Here is a 27,083-nt window from a genome sequence, read left to right on the forward strand (position 1 = left end):
TAAAATGCATTTCTTGCTTGTATTTTTATTTATTCGAACTTTTTAAGTTTACTATTATCCTAAAATAAATTAGTAAAAGATGCCAAAACTTATTAGTTGTAAATTTTCAGGTACCTATGCAGACTAAGATGATTATAACAAAAATATTCCACATCCATGCCTAGTTTAGTTTTGATTAATTTGAAATATCAGTAAAAAAACTAAAGGAAATTTCTAGACCAGTTTTTCATTAAAGTTAAGTTTTAGTATTGCTTTGATAGTGTTTTATTTGTAGAGACCAACTATCCAGTCAATGTCATAAAAAAATAATGTTACACATCTTCAAAAGTAAAGCAACACCTTGTTCAGCAACACCAAGGTGTTCTGTTGTCACTAAAGTCATTATCAAATGAGTCGTATACGTAAAATGTACATGTCAACAATTTCATGTTAGACGAAAACAGCAAGTAACAAAGAAGCTGAGAACGTTATTTTTTAATTAAGTGAAAACCTTAAATTAAGCAGTTACACTTTCATAATAATCTTCAGAATAATATAGCCTAAGTTATGCAGAAATTTACATGATTTTAAACTTAATTTAGAGCTTTAAACACTTATTAACTTTTACATCTATATTAAACTTATATGCTGATAACTTGTAAGCAACGACGTTAGACAAGTCATATGTTTTTATTTATTGGTTTTTCTTTTTAATCATATGTGGTGCTTTTATTACATTTTATTAAGTATTATACTCTACAGCCTACTTGTTACTATAATTAAAACGCAACTTTAAATATAAGTTTTGCTCTAATCCAACAATGATACCTTTGTTTTTATTCAAACGTTTTACATATATGTCATTGCAACGTAACGCAACTATATTTTAAACCTTATAAAAAACCAACCTTTAGCTAATAAGCGCTAAAGAAAAGTATAGTTCAAAAAACTTAAACTTTTCAAATGATTTATTTGTTTTTTTGTTTTTAGTTAATTAATGAGAAAATTTTTGTGCTAAATTTTTACAACAGGGTTACAAGAATCAAAAGATAAAGGGATATGAATATACTGTTTATTGAACGACAAAAAAAACGCTCAAAATATTTGGTCCTAGGACCTAGTGTACGAAAAAACCTTTCGGTAATCAAGTCGTACAGGATACCTTTTAATGTCTTGTTCGGGACCGGGAATAATTAAATCTTTTTTGTTTTTTAATGTGTATATCAACGTTACTTATTCATTTGGAGGTTTTCTCAAAAAAATTTGGTTTTACAGTTTTTAGATTAATGTTTAGATTTTTTATTATTATTAGTTTTCGTTTTACGATATCTCTTTTTCTTTGTCAATTAAAATTATCCTTAGTAACAAGAAAAAGTAAAAAACGAAAAACGCTTTAAAACGAGAGTCAGAACTCAAAAAAAAAATTTAATCAGTTAGTAACTTTAAAAAACTTTTAAATATCAGAATTTAGCTTATTTAAACAGGATATTTCGTTAAAAAAACTTGCAGTTTATCATGTTTTTTTTGAATATTAACAAGGAAGTTTTTATTTGCTTTGTTTCTTACATATTGACAAAATACCCACTGCTTAATGCAAAAAAAAAAATGATTATGTCATAAAATTTATACAGTTTACTACAGTGTTTCAAATTTATTAACAAATATCTTCATAAAATAGTTAATTAACTTTAAAGCCTGACATCAGCTTTTTATAGAATTTTATCATTAGAAAAGTTTATTTCACAGTTTTAGGTCGATTAAATTGTTTTCCTGACTTTTATTAATTATATAGAGTATAGACATAATTGAACATTGTTAAAACTAGAATTTATTATAACTCTAGTTGCTAATAAAACAATTAAAGTTTATAAGTTTTTAGCGAAGTAGAGAAAACATTAAAAGTTTATTTTTAATTGATAAACATTATTTTGCTCAATCAGCTCGTCTATATATGTGGTGTACGAATCGATAACCGAAAGGTTCCTTTGTACACCAGGTCCTTAGACCAAACTTATTGGGTGCTTTTTTTATCGTTCAATAAACAATATATAAAAATAGATAACTCTAAATTAACATTAAAATCAAAAAAATAACATTCATAAGCGTCGTCTGCAGCGTAGGGATCCTAATGAACTAACAACTTAAAAAACTTTTTAAGTTAAACGTTTCAAAAACGGTACTTAGTGGTCAGCTCTCGACACATACACAACATAACTGTTGGAGAGATAGTATCAGTAGGTATTAATTTACTGTTGTGTAACAGTTGGAGTTTAATCAGATATAATAATCGTCTAAAGTAAGAATTTTTCTTATGATCGAAAGGTTTTAGTAAAATGATTTGCTTTTAAAATACTAGATTAGTTTCTCTTTTGAAACACAAAACACTCATCATTATTTTAACTTTAAAACAAATTACTTGTCTAAATATACATATGTCAATTACTCACACCTACATTCTTAACTGAAAAAAAAACTACATAAGGTCTATATAAGGGTTGTAACTCATGAGATAAAAAAAGCTTGTCTGAGTGAAAAATATCCTGAGTTTGAAAAATTTTTGAGCCAAAAACTGAAGAGTTTACTTTTAATTATGTTTAAGTACGAAAGTAATAACAAAAATACATGATAAAAACAAGTTTTGTTCGAAAAAAGACTATCCTAAGATTTTGAAAAACGTTTTAAGCTAGCTTAATTTTCAGAAAAATTTTAACAACTTTAAATCAGCTAAAGTTTTTTTAAGAAGTTCAAACTAGCCTGAATTGTTCTAAGTTTTTCAAAAACTTCAAACTAATTTCAATGTGTAGCACTAGTGCACTAGTAGTACATGTACATAAATATGAAAAAACATAAAAAAACTATGTTGTATTGTATAGTCCAATTTATTGATATTTATAAATTTGCAATCATTTTGGTCTAGATAGAATCATATCACACTCAACTAATTTTTCATTAACAAACACTTGTGACCATAACTTGCTTTCACTAAAAATTAAAATTGAAAATAAAATAGTACCTATTGCTAAAGAAGTCTCATATGACTATAAAAAAGCAGATTTTGAAAGCATCAATGATTTCCTGTCAAAAATTAATTGGACCTCTTTATTTAAAAATTCAGAAAATCTCCAGCATTTCTACGATCAATTCATTAGCTCAATCCAAATCTCAATCAAACGTTTTGTTCCAATTTATTCTAAAAATAACAAAAGTAAAAAATATCCATCTCATATTAAAAAGTTATTAAAAGAAAAAGCGAATCTATACAAAAAAAGTAAGACAAATAAATCACTTTTGATAAAATACAAAAACAAGTCTAAAGAATATCAATTAGCTGTTAAAAAATACAACTTTGAATATGAAAACAAATTCTGCAAAAACCCAAATTTAAAAAAGTTTTATAGCTACGTGAAATCTAAACTTAAGTTAAATAATTCCATACATCTCTTATATGTTAATGATAAAAACAAAACAGTAACCTCAGATTTTGAAATAGCAACACTTTTTAACATAAATTTTTAAAAAGTTTTTAAAAAAGACGAGAGTTACCAGTCTTTTAAGCTACCCTAAAAGAATTGTAGTAAGATGCAAAATTTTTTCATAACCTATGAAGACATTTATAAGTTCAATTAACCACTTAAAAGATAAAATCATAAGAACGCCAGAAAACATTCCACCCTATTATATCAAGCATGTTATCCAAACAATAATTTTTCCACTTTCATTAATATTTAATTGCTCTCTAGAACTATCTGATGTTCCTAAACAATGGAAAACATCTTTTATTATTCCTGTGAACAAGAAAGGTAATATACACGATGCGTTAAATTACAGACCAATATCTCTAACAAGTGGCTTTTCAAGAATTTATGAACATATTGTATCTGTAAAAATTCTCAATCACCTCTTTGATAACAAATTATTAACTAACAAACAGTTTGGTTTTGTTCCAAACCGCTCATCAACCATTCAACTGTTAACATGCTTACATTCTTGGTTAGTTCCTTATCTCAAAAATGAATTTACTAAAGTAGTTTATACGGATATTCAAAAAGCCTTTGATTCAGTATCACAAAAAAGATTATTAAAAATTTTAAATCAGTATGGGCTACATGAAAGCTTAATTGATTGGTTTGATAACTTTTTAAATAATAGATCACAAAGAGTACTCATCAATAATACGCTTTCTGACTCTTTAACAATCTACAGTGGAGTACCACAAGGTGGTGTAGTTGGTCCCCTTCTATTTTTAATTTATATTAATGATATTTGTTCAAACATTGATATTAAAAGTGAGTTAAGCTTAATTGCAGATGATGCCGAAATCTTTAATCAGTCAAATACTTCATTACAACTATCTTTAGATAATATTTACATATGGTTAAAAACAAGAAAACTAAACTTAAATCCTAGCAAATGTAAAATTCTAACCATTAACAAAAAAGAATCTTCTCCAACTGACCTCTTAATCAATAACATCAAGTTACCAGAAATTAAAGTTTTTAAAGATTTAGGAGTTTATATTTCCAAAGATTTGAAATGGAGTGAACATATCAACTATTTATATAAGATTGCAAAAACTACATGTTATTAAATATCAAAAAGTTTTAAAACTAATTCTGCTTCAATTCTGACAAAACTATTTAAAACATACGTTCGCCCTAAACTTGAGTTTAGTACCCAAATTTGGTCACCCCATTTAAAAAAGGATATTAACAAAATTGAATCTGTGCAAAGGAGTTTTACCCGTTGTATTTGTAGTCGTTGCAACATATCTTACACGTCATATAATGATAGAATGATTAAATTTGGCTTGAAATCACTGGAATATAGAAAATGGGAATTTGATTTATTAACTCTTTACAAAATTATCAATGGCAAATATAAAAGTTTTTTTAACCAGTTTTTTAATTTTTCCCAAAATAAATACCAACTAAGAGGGAATAATTTGAAAATAAAATATAAACATGATTTTCAAAACAGTCAGTGGCAAGGCGCATTTTTTCACAGAGCAAAAGCTATGTGGAACAGACTACCTCAGGATATCGTATCTTGTGAGAGGGTAGAACAATTTCGTTTAAAGCTAAAAAGATTTGATTTAAATACGATAAATCCAGTAAAATTCACTAATTTTTACACTGTAAACAAAAGAAAAATATTCGTTTCCCTACGCCTCCCCCCTACAAACTATTAGTTTACTTATATATTTTGTAGTTATGAATTTTGTTTTATAAGCCATGATTTTAGACAAACTTCTTGACTGTGTGTACTAAGTAATATATAAGTTTGAATTTTTTGAATTTAATTTTCAATTTAGTTCATTTGTTTATCATATTGTGTTTAACTTTGTGTTTTCATTTAAATTATGTTTGTATATATCTATATATATAATTTATCTTAAAGTTTTGAATATAAGTTTATTTTCTTTTTCTCCTTTTGTGTGTCCTGTTTAAGTGGCTCAGGTTTTGATGCCTGAGTCCAACATTGCACAATAAACAATATAATAATATAAAAATAATAATATATATCATTAAAAATGACTTTAAACTTAAGTGTCTACTAGGTCACAAAGCTCAGCTCTAAAGAAAAAAAGACTTGCACAACAAATGAATTATCATCGTCTTTCTTTGTCATTTATTGTTTTTTAATTTATAAAGTTTTACACGTATTTACTAACTTGATATAACTGTTCAAAATATAGATTTAATTGTTTGCTAACAAAAGATCCTAGTGAAAAAAGTTCACCGTAATATAAATAAAAACAAATTATACACTAATCTTCCTTTATTGTACCAACATATGTATTGTGTGTTAACGAATCAACACACTTCAACTGAGTTCTGTAAAAAATAGTTACTGTAATGTAAGAATAGAAGCATAGAATAAAGTAAGTGTATACATGTTTTCATTAAATTTAAACAAAATAATTTCTACAGATTTTTACAGGTTATTAGTTAATAATAGGTAAAGTACTTAAAGTTTAATCCGACTGTTATAAAACTATATAAAATTTGTAATTATTAAGTCTAAACTAAGTAAAGTAGACTAAAATACACAACAAAACAACAAATCATAATATAAACAAACAACTTACTTTAATGGAAAGAAATACTGATTCAAATTTATATTACTGTTGTCAATGATTGAATATAATACATTCAATAATTACGTCACAATATAAATGAAGATTAAGACAGCTGTTTAAGTTATATTTTTAAGTTGGTTAATTTAGTTTTTATGTTTGGGAAAGCTGTAAAGCGCTTTAATATGAAAAGTAGGGTGTAATCTATTTTGAATAAAAATGAAATAACAACCATTAGTTAATGAACTATAAAATTTAACAACGGTAAAGACAATAAAAGTAACAGGAAACTTGGTATAACGTGTGTTTTATATATCAAATGTTTGTAATGATTAAATATAAAATTATAACAAAACCAAAGTTAGATACATTAGGAAGCAGATTTTGTTTAAATGTCAAACTTAAAAATGTAAAATATTAAGATAACAAAGCACAAAAAGAAAAAAAAAAACTTGTTATTAAGCTTACCAAGCACTGACCGATAATTAAGTTACAGCGACATACATAAAATCACAATGACTTAAATTACATATATATTGTATATAATAGTTATAAAAATAATTGATTGTTGTTTTATAAAGTAGCAGTCGGGTGTTTAAATTAAAGATCCCATACAGATATTTAAAGAATTTAATAATTAAACTGTGTTATATATGAAAGTTAAAATGTAAAACATAAAACAATAAGGTGGTCATATGCTAAGTATAAACCTGCAGTAAAAAGACCTCTAGCTCTATTGGGCGTAGTAGGTAAAAAAGCACGGTTTATCTGTGGTTTGTTTACAGGCTTCCAATTAAACTTGGAACTTAACACATAACGATGTGAAGAATTATAGTCGGAGGATAAAGTTAATATATAAAATGTCGGAAAATAGAAAGGGTCATGTGTGAGTTATTATATGTGTGGCATTTTATAATTAATAAAATAATAAAACTATATTTTACTTAGGATATATAATTATATTAATATATATCAAGTGAATGTGTGTGTTTATGTGAAAGGTGAGTGAAAAATATGGAAGGTGAGAAAGCGCTAAAGTGTTAATTGAAAAAGAACCGTTGGTTGTGTACACAGTTATTTGAAATATCACGTCTTTTATTTAGTGATTGTTTACTATCTTCTGCTAAAATTGCCATTCGTTCAAGGTTGCATAGTTGGCAGATCTTGCTCGCGATACTGATGATATTGTTGGCGTGGTGAAGGATGCTCCATTTCATTTCTGGTTTAGTTCCATACCTGTCAAATACTGCCAAATGAAATATGACAATATTGTGCTATTATTTTTATTTACATGCTTAAAAGTATACTTATGCCCGGTGTACCTATCTTGATATATATCTTTTTGATAGTCAGGTTTCAACTTGTGTTATTTATCTATATTCAATTTATGTATATATGTATATTAAAGATACCAATTGCTATTTATTTGACTAAAAAAAATCTAAATTACAATATAAAGATGATATGTAGATAGCTTACTTAACTTTTTTTTTTCATTAAGTAACCTTTTTAATTACTGAACTTTTTCTATTATAACTTATTAAACTAATTTACGCACTAAAAGCAAATACATTTTGCTAAAACTTCTGAAATCTTAAATATGGAAATTAAACGAAAATTATTTACTTAGGTTACTTTATTTCTTATTTAAACTTTGGTTTGTTTTCTTTTTAAGTTTAACCAAGTTAAATAGTATTAATATAATACTGTTCTTTTAGTGTTTTTAAAGAGTTATTTTGATACTGACAGTACATTGAGCGAAACATTGCTTATGAAACATTAGCAATTTATATAGTTTTGCTTTAATGCTCCTATAAGTTTTAGTACAGATTGTCATGAAGTAAGTTTTGAATGTAAAATGTTTTTTTGTGTGCAGTAAAGCATAAAAAAACACCTGCAGACAGAGAAACAGCAGTTGTTTTTACTAGTTTCTATGGAAGTTTAACAAAACTGTTCTTAGAAGTTGACTCTTACATTTTGTCTGTCATATACCTTAGTTTAAAAGAACTAATGTTTTTTTCTTGTCATTTGGCAAAAACTCACAAGCTTTTTATCAAAATTTGTTTATCATGATAGAAAGAAGAGTTCAACTGATGTTTTTCTACAATAATTTAAGTCTCATGAATAAAAATCACAAACTAAGAAAAAAATTTAAGTCCAAATCCCAGGCAAAAGTATACCTATGCTGCAACTGTAAAGTACACCAACAATCCAAATGCGTGAACACTACCATAAAGTTAACCCACAATTATTTGTTACAAAACAAATTCTAAAGTGCTTAGTCATTATTATTACTACTTGTACATGTGTTAACCATGGGTTTTGATCTTGCAACGTTCAACTCAAAGCGTTTTAAAGCTGTCCTTAGGAACCCCTACCCCATCAGGCCACACAGAGTTATTAAGAAAAACAGATTAGTATATCAAATAGTGCACTAAATTAACATAAATAATTAATAAATGATTAAGTCCTATATGCCATTCTAAAACAACAATTTATACTTTTCCAAACATATTAAGTACAGGAGTTGGCAGCCTTTTATAAGCCACATGATTTTTTTCTTAGACTCACTGTACTCTTTTGTGGTTGCAGTTATTTAAAAATATTTGCAGTAATCAAAATAAAAATACTGTTTTAAACCAAAAATGAGATAAAATAAGCAGTAGTAAAGCACTAATAATGAGTAATTCTTAAATTTAAGAGCCTAAGTCCTAGTCCCTAGTCCTGGACAAGATGTTAAAAGGTATCCGTGGTGTGCGACTTGATAACCAAAAATTTCTTTGTGCTAAAATAAATAATTAGAACAAAAATGGACTATTTAAAAATGTTAAATGTTATTCTAGATCCTTTATCACGACCTAGTTGATGATTAAATTTAGGTTTAATTTTATAATCATAATTGCCTCTACTGCTAGTAAAACATTTTGATTTTTACAAAATTTATTTTCCTGAAAACTAAATATCATTGTGATTTTGACAGATTTTACATTGTTCCATATGTGAAAATACTGCTCTATTTGTAGGCTTTGGATGTTCTTTAATTCTGACAAACAGTTGTTGCTCCGTTTCTCCAATATATTGGGTATCCAGGTACCAACAGTTATAAGTTCAAAATCAGAAACAACAATATAAGTCACAGTAGAATGTATTTTATTTTTATAAAATTTACAAAAACATTTTCATTTGAATAAATTTAATTACTGATAAAAGTATATTATGATTAGTAGTATTAAATCACAGTTATCACACACTTATGATATTTTTAATATTTTAAAGTATCAGGATAGTTTTTTTATCAAAACCTCAGGAGAGTAAGATTTTTTTTTAATCTTCTGACTAATTATTTTTTAGATATATAGTGAGGTTTAATTGAACCAGTTTCAATACTTTTTTTTTTATGTGGCCAATATTGTTCAATAACATGATTTTGATTGATTTTAAAATTCTTTTAGCTCTATATAATTCTTACAAATAGTAATGTAGTTTTTGTTTTAAATCTGAAATTTATGTTTTTATGACTTGAGTGTATATTAAACAGAAATAGTTTAGAGTTATAAAAGTACTATGCATTAAAAAAATTAATAAATCAAATAAAAAAATTATAATTTTATTTACTCATCTATTTAGAAAAATTATATTGTTTTCTATGTCCTTGATTCATAGATATAGTTGCTTGTTATAACTTATAAATACTTGTATTCAGTAAAAATACTAAAAAATGAGTATAGACTAGTCTTGTTAATTTTCGAAAACTGTATTTCTCATAAGTGTGGTTATCATCTAATGTATAAGCATACACATACAACCTTCCTTTTAATTATTGCAAAGAAAAATGAACATGGGGTACAATTAGTTTTTGTCAGAGGCAAAAAATATTTAATGCTTAAAAATAAACTCAGGGTGACTCAAGCAGTTTAAGGTCACTCAGGACAGTTTTTGGTCACTCAGAATATATGTTTTTTTGACTCGAAGAGCGGCAACCCTGTATAAAATTCTATTGTTATATATGGAAACTCAGAACAATTAATCTTTTTTTTTTCAATAGCTCTTATAAATGAAATTAAATTCATCTAAGAGCATAGGAGGTTCACCTTATTTTTACAAGTTAATCTTATTTTATAGAGTTTTATCTAGGCTATCAGACATTTTTAACCACTTGAAAAAATTCAAAGTAATTTTTGAGATATGAACGATCAAAGTTGGTGACCTCAATAGGTTCCTAATGGAGATGCAAATTAAAAACGCAAAAAAGACCATTTCACTAAAAATCAATCTCCTCCTTCATTTTTTAAGCAATCTTCTTCAAGTTTTCACAAAAAATGTATTATTAAATTTTAAAATGATTGAATGCTGGAATTTTTTTAGTTTTTTAAAATAAAATTTTTGTTAAAAAAAACACCTATTTTTTGTTTTTTAATCTAAAATTTTTACTTTAATATTTATAAATTCCAACTTTCAAAGTCTTTTAAACTATAAAAGGAACTTTTTTGAAAGTTTGAAGTCTCTAGCTCAAAATATTAAGAAGATAGATTTTTAGTGGTTTTTAAAATTTTTGAGAAAATTTACCTTAAAAATTTGCGGTCCATACGTTTGTATTGGAAAATTTTTGTAAAAATTGCAATATCTCAAAAGTTAAATAGATTTTTTTTAATTCTATAAAAACTGGCTTGTAGTTTGTACTTCAAGCTTTCATATAAGATCCAATATTATTTTTAGTAAAAAAAATGTCTGACCTCCCTATGCCCTTAACATTAACCACTTGACAATGAAACTAGTGTAGTTTTGAAAAGCTTCATTATCTGTAGTAATTATTTATTTTAATAAAAAACATGTATACACTCACTTTATTCTATGCTTCTATTCTTTCATTACAGTAATTATTTTTTTACAGAACCCAGTTGAAGTGTGTTGATTCAATAAAGGAAGATTACTGTATAATTTGTTTTTATTTATATTTCAGTGAAGTTATTTCACTAGGATCTTTTGTTAGCAAGCGATTAAACCTATATTTTGAACAGTTAAACTAAAGTTATATATCTAACCTTACAATTTTTTTACTAACATAATAATTAATAATAATAGTAAAGTTATGTGTAGTTTAGCTTAAGTTAATTTGAAACATTTAATTTAATTAGAAATTGTTGACCTTGTAGAACATTATTTTAAAATTTAACTTATAATATACCTCTAAGTGTAAGTAAATATTAGGCTAAGTACAAATTTATTTCATACTACAACTTTAATATGTAAAACAACTATCAGTTAAACAATCATGAAGTATAAATATTAATTTAATTTTGTAAATGTCCTAAATCTAAATTTAAATGCAATTTATAATTTAAAGTTTTTCAGGTTATTTTTAACAATATATTTAGTATATTATTAAAACAGTTATGGTAGAAGCATTTCTTTCAAAGGTTTGTATTATTGTAATTGGTTTATTATTTCCTGCCTACAGTTCCTATAAAGCAATAAAAGCAGCTAGCTTTCAAGAATATGTTAGATGGATTATGTATTGGATAGTTTTTTCACTTTTTACTGTTGTTGAGATTTTTACTGACATTTTATTTTCTTGGCTACCGTTTTACTACTTAAGTAAAATTGTTATAGTTCTGTGGTTAGCTATGCCCTTTACAAAGGGCTCAACTTTTATATATAGGAAAATTATACATCCTAACTTTAATCGCAATGAGCATGCAATTGATAAACTTCTTGAAGATGCAAAAGTTAATAGTTACAAAACAGCTATCAACGTAGGTTCAAAAGGCTTAAGTTTAGCAGCAAATTTAGTTGTAAATGCAGCTGTAAAAGGACAAGCTGTTGTTAGTGAAAAATGGAAAAGTTACAGTACAATGGATCTCCGCACTTTACCTGATAATATGGATGTACACAGTAATAGAACAGGGCATAGAAATTATAATCAAAACAGTTTTGCAAATGATTCTAGCAGGTTAAAAAATCAGGTAGATTCATACTCAATGTACAATTTAAGTAAAACTATACAGAAAAGTAGTACTTCTACAAACAATTTTTATTCAGCCCATCAACCTCCTATTAAAGAAGAACTTATTGACCAGGAAAGTACTGAACACTTTGATAGTCGACCTCCATCTCACACATTTGATGACATGACTATACTTAATAGAACTAACTATGCTAAAGAATCTTTGAATGACCCATACAAAAACTCAGATTATTCTAGAACACTGCCTAGAAGCACTAGATTATTTAAAAACAAAGAAAAATCTATGCCTCCAATGCCACATTTTTCCCATAAAACCAAAGAAGTAAAAATAAGAAGATCTAAGAGACTTTTAAAAAGTCAAGTTTTAGTTGATGATTTAGCTGAAGAATAGTTATTTTTGTACTAAAATAATAACTATTTTCATAAGACATTTTTTACACTCACTAAAAGGTTGTAAGTTTTAGTTGTATAAACAAATTACTATAATGTTTATACATGTGTTATTTGTTTATGTTTTAAATTATTCGTTAATGTTTGAAAGAAATATATTTTTATACAAGTTATTTTGTATTATTTACTACATTTAATAGTTTTTTCTATAAGTTTAGTTTTTTAAAGTATATTTCAAATGGCTAAATAAAAGTATTTTATTCTATGCTCAAAAATAAATTACTGTTCAATATTTTTTTTAAATATATGTGAGTTCAGTCGTTTAAAAAAGTATCTCAAATAATCTTTTTTTTTGGAAAATCCCTGGTTTACAAATTTTTAAGTTATTGAAAACTTAAAAATTAACTTTTTATGCTTCTTTGTTGTTTATTTCAACTATTTTTAAAAAAAATAAATATTAGTAACAAACTATTAAAATAATTGATTAAATTAGTTTTAAGTTTTTAGAGAATTTTCAAAGCATTTAATATATATAGTTAAAGTTATAAAATAAGTGTATCTAATTAGCTTAATGTGAAGTTTTTTCTATGATTAACTAAAAAATTTGAACTTTAACTACTGAAGTTATAATAAAACTTAGAATTGAAAATTAATGCCATGTGACTACCTTGAAATATTAATTTATTAAATCTTAAAAAGAGATAGGATTGTTAAGCTAAAATCTTTTATCTGCATCTTAATTGTTTGAGCACGAAAACAATCTAATCTGAGCACCAGTATGTTGGTGAGTCTGAATGACAAAAGTTTATTAGAATAAACGATTACTATTCCAACAAACGATGCAGTTTTTAAACCCATTGAGAATTGTGATATTGTCAAAATCACAATAACAATTATAACTGTTTTGAAGTTCCAAAAAAGTGTGAGTTTTATAATATTTTTTATATGTATAAGCCTTACTAATTAAAAAACTAAAACGAAAATAAACTTGGTCCTAATATTGGATCGAGTATAACTACTAATATATTCAAATAATCCATGTTGCCTTGCTTACTTTTTTGTGTTAAAACAATCTATTTTGTTAAATTACTGTTTCGTAATTATTAGTAGTAAAATATTTACTACTTATTTTTCTTTACTCTAAATTATGTTAGTTTTTTATTCGGTGAGCATTTTAGTTATTTTTGATAAGGAAATAAGTTATTTTTTTAAGCCAGCTTGAATTTGAAATATAATTAATTTAGAGTTATTTATTGTTATAAATTGGTATATTAAAGCATATAAAGGTCTTTCTGTACTTAATTTTTCTCATTTCCCCTACAAAAATGCTCTTGTTTAAAGAAGGTTTTTTTTTTTTTTAATTTTTAAGTGTTGATATTAAATTTGTTTTATTCATTTAAAATATCTATGATCTTTTTATGTTAACGGAGTTTTTGATGATGTATAACTCTTGTAAAAATTTAAATATTTTTAAAGTTTTTCTTTTATTTGAGTTATTTGGAACAGTCCACTTTAAGTTTTTCTAGTCTTATGCCAAATTTCACAATGACTTTTAACTTTTAAGTAAATTTTTAATATGTTCACTTCTTACTTTATTGTTTAAGTTTGTCTGTTTTGCTTTTTGTAAAAGCTGTATATGATAAGTTATTAACTGAATAATATTAAACAACAATTTATGTATATAATAATAATAATAATAAGAAGATAAATGTTAATAAAATTAAACCATTTTCAAATTATTTGTTTTGACATAAATTATTATAAACTTTTAATTTAAATACTTGTTAAGACATGCATTAAGTTGTTTTTGTTTGGTTAATTTTCTTAAAGTTTTAGAGCTTTTTCATTGATGATAAAAATGATAATCATCCAAGTTTTCCTTATAACAAAACATTTAAAAGGACATAACTTATGATTTTTAGGCTCATATAAAGATAAAACTTGTTTAATGTTATCTAAAAGTTACAAACAGCTAGTTACTGTTAATTCCGCAAACTTAAACAATGAAGCTGTTTTAATCAATAAAAAATCACTTGTGATACTTTCGCTTTTCCATGCAGTATTAGCAGTCGTAGTTGGAATTTTAATCGGTTACTACGGTTTACCTTTTGTAAATTCAGACAACATATCTGATGATATAGATCATTTTCAACGTCTTATTAAATCTGAAATAAAGCATGACAACTTACGTAATAACTTGAAAATCCTTACGGAAAAACCGCATGTTGCAGGCTCAAGACAAGACGAAAAAGTTTTAGTTGATTTTGTTTCTTCAAGGTTAAGTGAATCGCTAGAACATGTCGAAATTTCATCTTATGATGTTTTGCTATCTTACCCTAACAAATCAAATCCTAATTATATAGCATTATTGTCTAGTGAAGGTAAAGTTCAAAAGAAAAGCAAATCGAAAGAACCACCGTTAACATTAGATGAAAACGATCCTTATGTAATTGATGGATTTAATTCTTATTCTCCAGCTGGTCATGTCGTAGGTAATCTGATCTATGTTAATTTTGCAAAAGTTGAAGACTTTGAATATCTCAAGAAGCAATCAATAGATTGTAATAATACGATTTGTATAGCGAGATACGGTCGAATTTTCAGAGGCGACAAAGCAACGAACGCTCAGTTATACGGTTGCATTGGTCTTGTAATTTTTTCCGACCCTTCAAACTATGGAGGGTACGACAAGCATTCATGGAATCCAGATGTAAACGATTCAAATAGTTATCCCAATACTTGGTGGCTACCAAAAACAGGCTTTCAAAGAGGCAGCCTTCACATGGGAGGAGATCCAGAGACAATGTTTTATCCATCTTTAAACATAACCTACAGAGATAAGCCAAATCATCTCCCCCAAATTCCAGTTCAGCCAATCAGTTTTTACGACGCTTACTCCTTTTTATCCATTCTCGGCGGTGTTGAAGCTCCGGAAAGCTGGCAAGGTGGTTTTAATTTTACATACAAAATTGGTCGGAAATTTGCTGAACCTTACGCTAGCAGCAGAGTAGAGCTTCACGTTGGTAACTATGTTGAGCGCAAAACTATACATAATGTGATCGGTTACATATACGGAGAGCTGGAACCTGATCGGTATGTTTTGTTTGGTAACCACCGAGATGCTTGGGAGTTTGGGGGCGCAGACCCTTCCAGTGGAACAGCAGTTTTGTTGGAAACAGCCCGTGCAATCGGTAAAGTGATGAAGGAAAGTAAATGGAGACCGAAACGCACAATAATGTTTTGCAATTGGGGTGCGGAAGAACACGGTCTGATCGGGTCGACCGAATGGGTTGAGGAGTATGAAAAAAAACTCATCCAACGTGCAGTTGCGTATATAAACATTGACATTGCTGTTCAAGGAAATGCGACGTTTAGAGCTTCGGCAACTCCAACGTTGTACCAATTGCTTTTCGATACTACTAAAGATATTCCCAATCCAAACAAAGAAGAAATAAAACAGGGTAGACCGTCCGTTTTTGACACTTGGTTACATGTTCACCCTGATGACCAATCAAAAAATAATCCTTGGGTACGAATGCTAGGTTCCGGAAGTGATTACACTATGTTTGTTCAACGTGCAGGAGTAGCTTCAATTGACATGCGCTACACGTTCGATCACTTTATTTCTTCTTACCCAGTTTACCACTCTCTTCATGATTCTTTTGAATATTTTGAAAAGTTTTTGGACCTAGGATTTAAATATTCGTTTGCAATGGCACAGATATCAGCAGATTTAATAATAAAATTGTCTTCTTATAAAATTTTACCTTTATCACCTATAGATTATGCGTATAAACTTCATAGAATGTATTTGAAGCTTAAAAAAAACTACGGAAAAAAGCTTGAAAGTGTTGGAATTTCTCTTGAAAATTTGAATTCATGTATTAAAAAACTTGAAAGTTCCATAATAACTTTCAATAAGACCTTAGCCTTTTACAACGAACATAAAAATAGCATGAGGCTAAGACAATTGAACGATAAGTTGTTTTACCTGGACCGCGCCTTTCTTGATTTCACCGGCATACCGGGAAGAGAGAAGTTTCGCCACGTAGTTTTTGCTCCGGGCAAACATGACAGCTACAGCGGTTCGGGATTTCCTGGTGTAATAGATGCCATATTTGAGGCTGAGCGTGGTGCCTCGTATGAAAAAGTTAAGAAACAACTTTCTGTGCTGTGTGTTCACATATTGGCCGCTGCTAACGTGCTTGAGTAGTTCATAATGATATTAACCAAATGATAATACAATTTTTTTACAATAAACTCTGCTTTAATTTGTAATCAATTTTCGCATATAATCATATCAACTAAGTTATATAAACATAGGACTGTACTTAATGCTTATTTGTAACATCAAGTTTGACTTTCTATTTTTTATATCCACCATATATAATTTATAACTTCCTTTTAAACAAATTTTGTCACTCTAAACTACTATGTAAAGTAAGTTTAGTACTAATTAAAATATTTTAATTAAATCTAGATTTAAGTTTATAAATGTATTTGTATTAATTTTTTAAGATTAATTTTTGTTTGTTTTAATGCATCTAATCAAAAACCAGACATTTTTTTCAATATGGCCATTGGTCATGTATAACAATTGAAATATCTTATAATTTTTTTATTTATTATTTTTTTATAATGACTAAATTTAAAACTTAAATGAAGTTTAGTTAAAAATTTTCTTTTTATTCAACATAAACTTTTCTATTACTATAAGATTTTATCTTTGTTTGAAATTAAAACTAATACGTATTTTTTCTATGCAACTTAATTTATGCTGCAAGTATTTTTAGAACGGTTACATGACAACTCAAGTTCCGACAATTCACATTCCTAAAAAATGTTTAAGAGGCAATATCTCAAATAGTAATAGATATTTGAAATATATACATAAAGAGTAGATCTAATTAAAAACATTATGATAGTAAAAGAAATTGCAAAATAACATTTATAAAAAGATAATTTTAAAGATTACAAAACAATACTATATTTTCAAGCTTGTTTTACTAGTCATACCTTAAAAATATTTAAACTTTTGTAAAATGATAAAAAGCGTTTGTAGAAAGTTAATATGGTTACAACCGTTTTTTTTTAATCTATTTAACTTTTTGAGATTTGGCTTCTTGAATATTTTTATAAGAATTTGAATAGTCGTGCGCCCTTTTAGAACATAGTTTTTTTTCTATTATACTTTAGCCTTTATATGTCGATTTATAGTGTTACACTTTTTATTGAACTATTTTAGTAAGTTTGTTTACTAAAGGTTTTTTCAAATACATTATTAAAAAATAAATATTAAAATCAATTAAGTATACTACTGTATTAATCAAGTAATATGCTGCTTATTTTATCATGATGTATATTCATTAAATAATTAATTGCAATTACGTTTGATTATTTGGACAAATACTATTAGTTTTTTGAAGTACTTATAAATTGTGATTATATATTAATTATTTCTTTCGCCATAATCAGTCATGTAGTCATTACGATTCGTTAAGGCAATTTTTTTGATCACTGTGCACTTAAATTATGTACGAACAACGTATGGCCCGCTGGTAGATTATTATAAATTTCTGGACAGCTTTTTAGCTTTAAAAATACTTCTTACAATAGTTTTTTTTTTCCGATATGCTTTTAATTAGGTTTTAAGTACACAGTAGTTCTTTTTTAAATGACTAGTGTATTAAAGATTTTCTTTTAAAGAGTTTTGTCTTAATTTTGATAGTATAGTTGGTAAACTTACCAGGCTTGAAAAAAAATATTCTAGTAAATCTGCCAGCCACTATAAAAGCTCCCTACTCCTAGCTGAAAATATAAGCCTATATCTACGCTACACTGTGTATTTTGGCTATTTTTTGTCAAAGACTTCCATCCGAAAAATTTTAAGTACTCACCGTCAAAGTAAAATACAGTATTGTTTATAGAAAGTAAGACTAGTTCTTGAAGGATAATGATAAAGACACACTAATTTAGATTGTTTTAAGTCGTTGAATTTTTAATATGCTAGCTAAAATGGAAAAGATACTAGCGAGCAAAATGCAAAACCATTAGTTTTTGATATAAATACGTTTACAGTTATAACATTTTTATTCAGTTTGTACGAGTAAATTTTAATTAAATGATTCACCTAAAAATTACGAATTTTTACAAACTAAAAAAAGATAGTTAGATTTCTTACTAAGTTTTTAATAAAAAGCACAGTCGACCATTTAAATAAGATGTACTTTTGTATTTAAAATAAATTGACTGGTAAGTTAAATAGCTAATATTAGTTTTGTTGAAAAACAATTAGGATTTATTTTTTTTAGTAAATTTTTATAAACTTCATCTCAAGTATTATATGTATATACAACACAATATTTTTTTTTGCCCATCTGAAGTTGGGTCTGTTTAGATGGGCAGGGTCTAGACAGGTTTTATAAACAACTTTTTGAATTATAAGTATTTAATCTATACTGTGCACTTAGTGATCACTTTTATTACATTAGTATCTAAAGAATGTAACTATATCGTATTATTCCTCTATTAAAGATTATTTATGTGCTTTTTTACTCATACTCTCTTGTCTATTAACATTTTTTAAATAATATTAGCAATCAAATGTTTGTTTTAAATAAACGAATACTAATACATGTTTGATAAATTCTTCTTAGATTGTAGTAGTCTAAAAGAACGCAACCTTCTCAGAGTTCTTAAAGAAAAAAAATGCTTTGTTATCAGCTAATTAAACTGTAATATAGTGAAAACGCGTATATTTTGGTTTTTACAGCAAATAAGTTTATTAATATTTAAAAAAGTATATCAGATAATTTCACTTTGTTTTTAAGTTTAAACAGTTACCAGAATGTTAAAAATCTTTAACTAAAACGTTCAATATCTGTACACTAGGGTACTTTAAAATTTGGCGACCGTTGAGTTTTCAGCTGAATTGTTTTAAACTTGGCAAATACCACAAAACCATCCTATGCAAAATTTTAGCTTATTCAAAAAATATATATTTGCCACAATAAAACTTTTTTAACACTTTGCATAATGTGTTTTACAAATATTAGGCCACTTGTGAAGAAAAATCAGCTAAGAACTCTAAGGTCGAATTTTTGGATCCCATACAGTTTGCATTGAGATGGTTTTCAGAAAAATAAAATAGCCTCTATAAAAATGTTTTAAGTCAGCTAAAATTTTGCACAGAGTGTTTTTGTGATAATTGCTAAGTGTTAAAAACTTCCAGCTGAAAACTCCAAGGTCGCCAAATTTATAAGCACCCTACAGTAAACCTACTTGACTGCTCGGTAATGTTTTCTTCTTTAATTTATTATTATGTCCTGTAAAAGACTTTTAAAGGTATCCCAGTGGTGTGCGACTTGAAAACCGAAAGTTTCTTCGTGCACCAGGTCCTAGAACTAAATATTTTCAGCGCCTTTTTTTTTCATTCATTAAACTATTAAGTTGAGAAAAAAATAAATATATATGCAAGTTTTTTTTAACTAAAAATTGTTATTTTTTTGAAGGAATACTATCGTTGAAAGCTAATCGACTTTTTAATAGGAATTTTATTTCGGAAATAATTTTCATAAGTCTATTTTTCCTTCGAGTATTAAAGATGAATTTCTTTAAACCTTTTCAATGACTAGTTTTAGTTTGTTGCAGGGGCATGTATAGACTTTTTAGTGGGGTTCCACATTTTTTGTTGAATACTAGAGTATTTTGTGTAGTAGTTTTTAATAATACACTTAAGAAAATTTCATAGCTGTCTAAAAATTTTAAAGTAGAAAAAAATGTTTTAAATTCAAAGAAATCGAAAATATTAGTAAAACAGAATGCAAAATCTTAACAAGTAATCGAATTCTTTAATTTATAGTAAATAATTTAAAAATAAAACTAAGTCTGTTTTTATTGACAATGTGAACTTTTTCTTTTACATTTTGAAGACATGAATTATGAAATATTATATCGATAAAAAGTTAAATAATCAAAATTAAGTAAACTTCAGCTTGTCTCACGGCATAAGAAAGTCTAGGCTTAGGCTCTGTAGACTTTCGCCGATATTTTTGCCAATCGAAATAAGTAATTACCTTGTCCTAAAAGTATAAAAAGGTATAAATTATTTGTTAATAAATTACTTATAGATTTACTTATTTAAATTTACTCATATTATATACATAGATGTTAAAAGGTATCCGTGGTGTATGAATCGATGACCAAAAGGTTTTTTCTTACACCAGGTCCTTGGATCAAACTTTTTGAGCACTTTTTTTAATCTGTTAATAAACAATACTCTTAGAAAAATATTTCCAGTTAAAATAATTCAGTTTAATATCAAATTTAAATCAAAAACAAATTATAATTTTAAAAACAAACTAGTAGCAGACGTGAACGCTTATGTTATACAACTTGATGAAAAAAAAAACAAATTGTAAAACTACGGTTTTTCAATGATGTAAAAGTAAAAACAATATGTGATATGGTTAAAAGGTTAAAGGTTTAAAGTTTCCAAAGTAAAAATTAAACCATTTGGATTGTAAAGTCATTAAAAAAAAGTTTTTTTAAACTTTTTTGATTGGCAGGTTTTGAATGAAAAGTTTTCATTTGCAAATTGTGCAACTTACGTCTTTGTTCAAAAAATATAACAAGACACATTTCTTTTTTCTCAAATTTATTTGAGTACTTTCAAGTAAGTCTTGTTAAAAATTGTATCTTACTAAACAAAACTGAATTCAAATTGAAATGAAACTATATTTGAAATTATATAAAATTTAAAACTATAAATAAACTTAAATTTGAACTAACCTTTACTTTATATCAAAAATTGAATATATAAATATTAATTTTTAGTAAAATACTTTGTTCTATTTGAATAAAATTTTATATCCAACTGATGATCTTTATTGACTTATTTCAAGTGGGTGAAACATTGTTTCCTTAAAAAAAATTTTTTTTTTTGATTTGATTACTCTCTTTATAAGCAAGTCGGGAACTTTAATTATGATCTATAAATTAAAAAGTACGTAAAATACTTAAAAAAAAACTAAATTTAATCGCTTTTTTATAAATATTTATTATTTCAGCTTTTTTTTTGATGGGTCGCTAAGGAAAAAGAGAACCAGCAAAAGCACGCCCCTGGTTTGTTGTTTCATGTCAGTACGACTTAATACGTTGTTCTTTTCAGACTATAACTGTTTTTAATCTATATGACTACAAGGAGATTGAAAAGCGTTTATGAAATAAATAAAAATAGAGTGCATAACGAAACCAATTAATACAGTAGTTATTAATTCTTTTTTTTTTTCATAACTTGCAATAGTAATAATTGTACTGTAACTATCTTATAAAATTGTTTAATAAAATAACTCTTTAAAAACCATAATTAATATGGTTAAAAAAAAAATTTAAGTATATATTTTTTTTGTTTTAAGTGTATTTAAAAGCAGTAAGTTAACAAAAATTTAAACTGTTAATGATACATCTACATTTATATAAACAATAAATTTCAAAAGAACTTTTGACACTAAATTTTTAAATATATGTTATAATCTTAAAAAGTATAACAAAATAAATTTTGAAACTTTTAAATAAAATTATGTATTTAAATAAACATAAAGCAGTACAAAAAAAAATATAAAAATTTAAAAACATTAAGTTAGGTAAAAGTATTAATAGTATAAATGTGTTAACGTAGCTAAAAAAATAAAGGATATCTAAGAGCACTTATAAAAATTATTTCAAAATTTAAAATCTATTATTATAAAAGAGTTAATATCCATAGCAAAAATTAATCTTTTTATTTCTTACTTTGATATGTTCACTAAGAACTAATGAAGTCAGTATTACTTTTAAAGATTTATCGATCACAGCATTACTTTAGTAGCACATATACTATTTCTAAAAACTTGCCATTTTAACTAAAATATTGTTTTGTCTTTTAAAGATACTTAATCACTAACAGAGCTTAACTGGTATACTTTTATTTTAGTAACAATTTAACTTAAAACTTGTTTTTTCAACTTAAAGCTAACAGTATTTTAATGATTTAAGGTGTTTAAATGCTACAAGGTATAACACTTCTAAACTTTACACTTTTGTCATTATAACCGTTGAATATATACTTTTTTATTACTACTAGATATAGTAATAGTTTATTGAACGACAAAAAACGCTCCAAATAGTTAGTCCTGGTGCGCGAAAAAACCTTTCGGTTGTCGAGCCGCACACCACGGATATCTTTTAACGTCTTGTCCAGGACACAAACTAGTATGTGCTCATATATCTATAGGGACTTATTAAATGCTATAAATTGCTTTAAGAACTTTAACTGAGAGTAAGCTTTATATTAGTAGTTAATATATAAATACTTGTTTTGAAGTCCGTTGGTGGAAAAAGAGGATTGTTTGTTATATTACTTTGAAGAATCACAAACCACATTTCCTTAACAAACTAAGCTGTAGAATAATTAATCAAGCAAAAACTTTTATTGGTAAACCTGCTCAAACAAATTTATAAATAATCAACAATTTAAAAAGACTAAAAAGTAACTTAAAACTATTGAAAAATACATATAAAGTATTGAACTGGTTCAACAACTTAAATAATAAATCAACTTCAACGTTTATAAAATTCGATATAGTTTGCTTTTATCCAAGCATCTCGGCAAAAATTTTGGAAAACTCCATTAATTTTGCTGCAAGTCAAACTGAAATAGAGTGGGAACTTTATTTACTCTGAAAAAGTTAACTTGAAAATATGAAAAATAGTTTACCAGACATTGCAGCAAAACAGTAATGTTCCACGAAGGTGAGCCATGGTTGAAACGGCATAACAAGAACAGCTTTGATGTACCAATAGGAAGCTTCCATGGGGAAGAAACTTGCGAGTTAGTTGGTCTATATATCTAGAAACATTGAAAGAAAAACAAGATCTTTAGTGATAGTAACTTTGGCATATACTGTGACGATGGTTTGGCAGTGGTAGATATTCTACCGGGACCAAGTATAGAGAGAAAAGTTAAACAACTAAGAAATTCGTTTGTAATATACTTTCTATATGTAACTTTAGACCTACAAAACGAAAGCTACAAACCGTATATAAAAACCATATGAACATACGTTTTATTTAAAAAGCAAGTCTAACCATCCGGAGTATGTTTTAAACATATCCTAATCGCAGACCGCCTTCAAACTATTTCTAGCAGACAAAGCATATTTAAGGAAACAACAAAAAACTACAAACATCTGTTTAAGAATCCTGCTCAATTTACATTTTTTTAAACAGTGTTTTACAAAGATCTGTTTAAGACGTTTTAAGTGTTTTTGTATTTTTTATTAAATAGTTTGTTTATTGAAAGGTTTTTTTATAAAAACTGTTAAGCTTATAATTTTAGTTTATTTTTAATAATTTTATCTTAAATTGATTAAACTTAGAATTTAGGATGTTTTGAATATTTTATAAAAAATTTTAGTAAAAATAAGCATAGCATAGATTAAAAAAGTTTATAAACTCAGTAATTTATGTTTTTTTAAAATTATATATATATATTAATACCTTTCTTTTAATTTTTTTTCAAACTGTTGTAAAATTTTTAACTTGACTTGATTGACATAATTTTATTTTCAGGTGTTTTTTTTTTGATGTACCTAATTAAATTTAATTATAAGAAATTTAATTTTCATGTTTCCTGCTACTCTAATTAAATTGCAATTTCCTATACACAATATAAGAAATCCACCTTATTTTACATTACGTATGTTATCGAAGTTTTTATGTTTTTAAATCGTTATTTTTTATTTTTTTAGTTTTGATACTTTATACTTGTAATTATTTTTGCACTACATTTTCAAGATCATTATCACTATTTAAATTCTTATTTAATTAATTTAAATTTTATAAGATACTGAAATAGTTTATTTTCACTTCATAAAAGTTTTAAAGTAATAGGTATATGTAAAGTTTTGATTCATTTAAAAAAATAAAACGTAAGTAGCTAATTAAAACATTTGCTGTAACTTATTAAATAACAGTTTAATAAATAACTATACCATTAAACTATTTAAACGAACAACAGAATCTACATAATTTATTAATTTAATTAAAATAGTAATCTTTTATATTATAATACTTTTTTTCTTAAGATTATTTACTTCCTTTCATATGGTTTCCGATCTTATGGTTGTTATTTCTTGCTATTGCATTCTTTATTTTATCAAGTGGTCATTATTTTACTTTTTAGCCCGGCATTTAAAAATATTAAAAAATAAAAGCTATTCAAACTAGGGGAATTTTGTTAAAAGTAAATAATTCTCCTCATAAACGTGTTAAAAAGTATTAGCATTTGTTGGTCATTCCAATCTATTCACTAACAAATAAAATAAGTTGTTTGAAACTAAGCCATTCATGTGTACAGTGTACTATAGAATATTTGCAGAAATAAAATAATAACTACACCAAAATAAAATGTTAAAATATTTGTTTCTTGACATATATTTTGCTTAATTTCTTATAAATTTATTGTGTAAGTATAAATGTAAGCATTTAATACTCTTATCTAAAACTGTGTTTCAAAATACTAAATAATAAATTAAATATACACAGTGAAGTTTCACTACAGGGTTGCCAAAAAATCTAGAAACCTAAAAAAACCTGGAATTTGAGAATTCTTAAAAATAAATCTGGAAAAACCTTGAATTTTGAACCAAAGTTACTAAAAAAAAATCTAGAATTTTTAATAATTTTAACATGTTTATCAGTAAAATTTTGATTTGACACAAAAAATCTATCATATAAAAAAAAATTTGTCATCATCAAAAATTTTTTATTAAAAAACACAATTAAATTAGTTTCACAGTATCTTTTCAATTTTTTTTTACTATTTAACACAGTTTAGAAACTTATCTTAAATCTAAAAATAGACCCAAAAGTGTATACTTATATAAACTTGGAGAAAATTTTGAAAACCTGGATAAAATTCTCTGCACTAATGTATGAATTGAAGAAGTTTCAGATTGTCTTTTAAAAAAAGTTTTTTATTGATCAAATTAGATGCATGCTCTTTTATCATATTTAAGATATTTTTTAGAAAGAAACACAAATTTAAATGCTATGATAGATAAACAATTAAACTTTAAAAATATTACTACTTCTGTGTATCAACTTATAGTATTCTTATCTAGTCAGAACAATTGGAAACTTTAAGTGATTAATTATTTTTTTAAATGTATTGTTGCAAGGGGTATAGTTTGAGACTGATGTTTTTTTTTACTATAAAAAATTGAATAGAGAAATATTAAATTTGGGAGGCACAAACTAAAACGGCAAATAACTAGAAATCACTAAAGATCTATCTCCTCCTACGTTTTTTGAGATAACTACCTCAAATTTTCAGGAAATGTTCCTTGCAATATTTTAAAAATTCTGTCGGAACAGAATTTAAAAAAATAAAAAAATAAAAATTTTATAACTAAAAAACAAAAAAAAACTGTTACCCCCCTCCCCCCCCCCCCCCCTATGCCCTTAACTGCAAACTGACGATGTCATTTCAATTGCTAATGGTTTATCAACCATTATTGTAAAATCTTTGGAGTTTTGGTGTAATATTTTGTTGTATTGCTGGTGAACACTTTCTTAGGGATTTTAGCTCCATGATTTTTCCACACTTGGTGTTTTTTGTTGAGGTTATAGCCTTATGAGTGTTCTCTAAATAGCATGTTACCAAGGGTTTTTATTTAAAATATAGTTTTTGTTATTCTTTGTTATTTAAAAATCAATTAATAATGAGGCAGGTACATTGCACATGATGTAACACACTCACTTTTTCCCATAAAGTGTTTTTAATTTCACAAGGTCCACTACTAGACTTATGTTCTACCATTAAAACAAAAATAAAATGGCTGTACTAATGAAGTTTCTACTTTTTTCTAGAATTTGCTATTTGTGTTCATCTTTAAAGATATTTAAATACTATAAAACCTAAAATGGTTTAATCTTATGACAGTGCCATTTATTTTTTTAATTTTTACTCTTAATGTTGGTTATAAAACATATAACTTATTATAAAAATCTTCAAAGATTACTTTTTTTATACCAAGATACTATAGTGAATGTTAGCTCAATTATCAGTGTAGTACACAGTAAATTGAAATCTTCATTTACTTAAAAGACTAGAATCTAGAGCAGGATTTTCCAAAGTGGGCAATATCATTATATTAAACAGTAAAGAGTTAACATTTAATAAAACAGGGCTATTAATTTTTAATTTATGCTTAGGGGGAAATTATGAGAATAACTTTGAATAACTCTGCTCTAGAGCAATCTTAAATGTTTCAGATTTTATTAATGAATATTTTCCTTAAAAATCATTTGAAAAATAATAAATATATATTTGTATAAGTTACATCTAGAAACTATTTTCATATGTTTTAGGAAAATTCTTTAATCTTTAAAGCTGGTCATTATTTGTTATGTTGATTGTATACAGGTGACATTGGACTAGTCTAATTTTATATTTTTTACTGTATTGTACATTATTAGTGGAACATTTTTTTTTAGTTTGGTTGAAACTTTTTGTCATAATTGTATTTTCAGTTAACTTTACTGACTAGTTAAGTAATTTTAAACTTTTTTTTAATTATAAGCTATATTGTGTTATTTTTTTTTTTTTCAAGCATATATATTTTAACAAAT

General features: G+C 26.1%; 1 protein-coding gene and 1 pseudogene across 1 annotated transcript; both read left to right on the forward strand.

The window, feature by feature from the left end:
* The first annotated feature begins 11,448 nt into the window (after positions 1-11,448).
* Positions 11,449-12,429, forward strand: LOC145831737 (receptor expression-enhancing protein 2 pseudogene; annotated as a pseudogene).
* Positions 12,430-14,337: 1,908 nt separating this feature from the next.
* Positions 14,338-16,786, forward strand: LOC145831791 (putative N-acetylated-alpha-linked acidic dipeptidase). The gene has a single exon (XM_082939127.1). The coding sequence runs from the start codon at positions 14,359-14,361 to the stop codon at positions 16,621-16,623; it is 2,265 nt and encodes a 754-aa protein (XP_082795253.1). The 5' UTR covers positions 14,338-14,358; the 3' UTR covers positions 16,624-16,786.
* The last annotated feature ends 10,297 nt before the right edge of the window (positions 16,787-27,083 follow it).

This window comes from Thalia democratica, chromosome 3, assembly GCF_965202585.1.
Source record: "Thalia democratica chromosome 3, ktThaDemo2.hap1.1, whole genome shotgun sequence".
NCBI lineage: Eukaryota > Metazoa > Chordata > Thaliacea > Salpida > Salpidae > Thalia > Thalia democratica.

Bases quoted from the DNA above. Each gene is read 5' to 3' on its own strand.
- LOC145831791 (XM_082939127.1), top strand. From the start codon at position 14,359: ATGTTATCTAAAAGTTACAAACAGCTAGTTACTGTTAATTCCGCAAAC.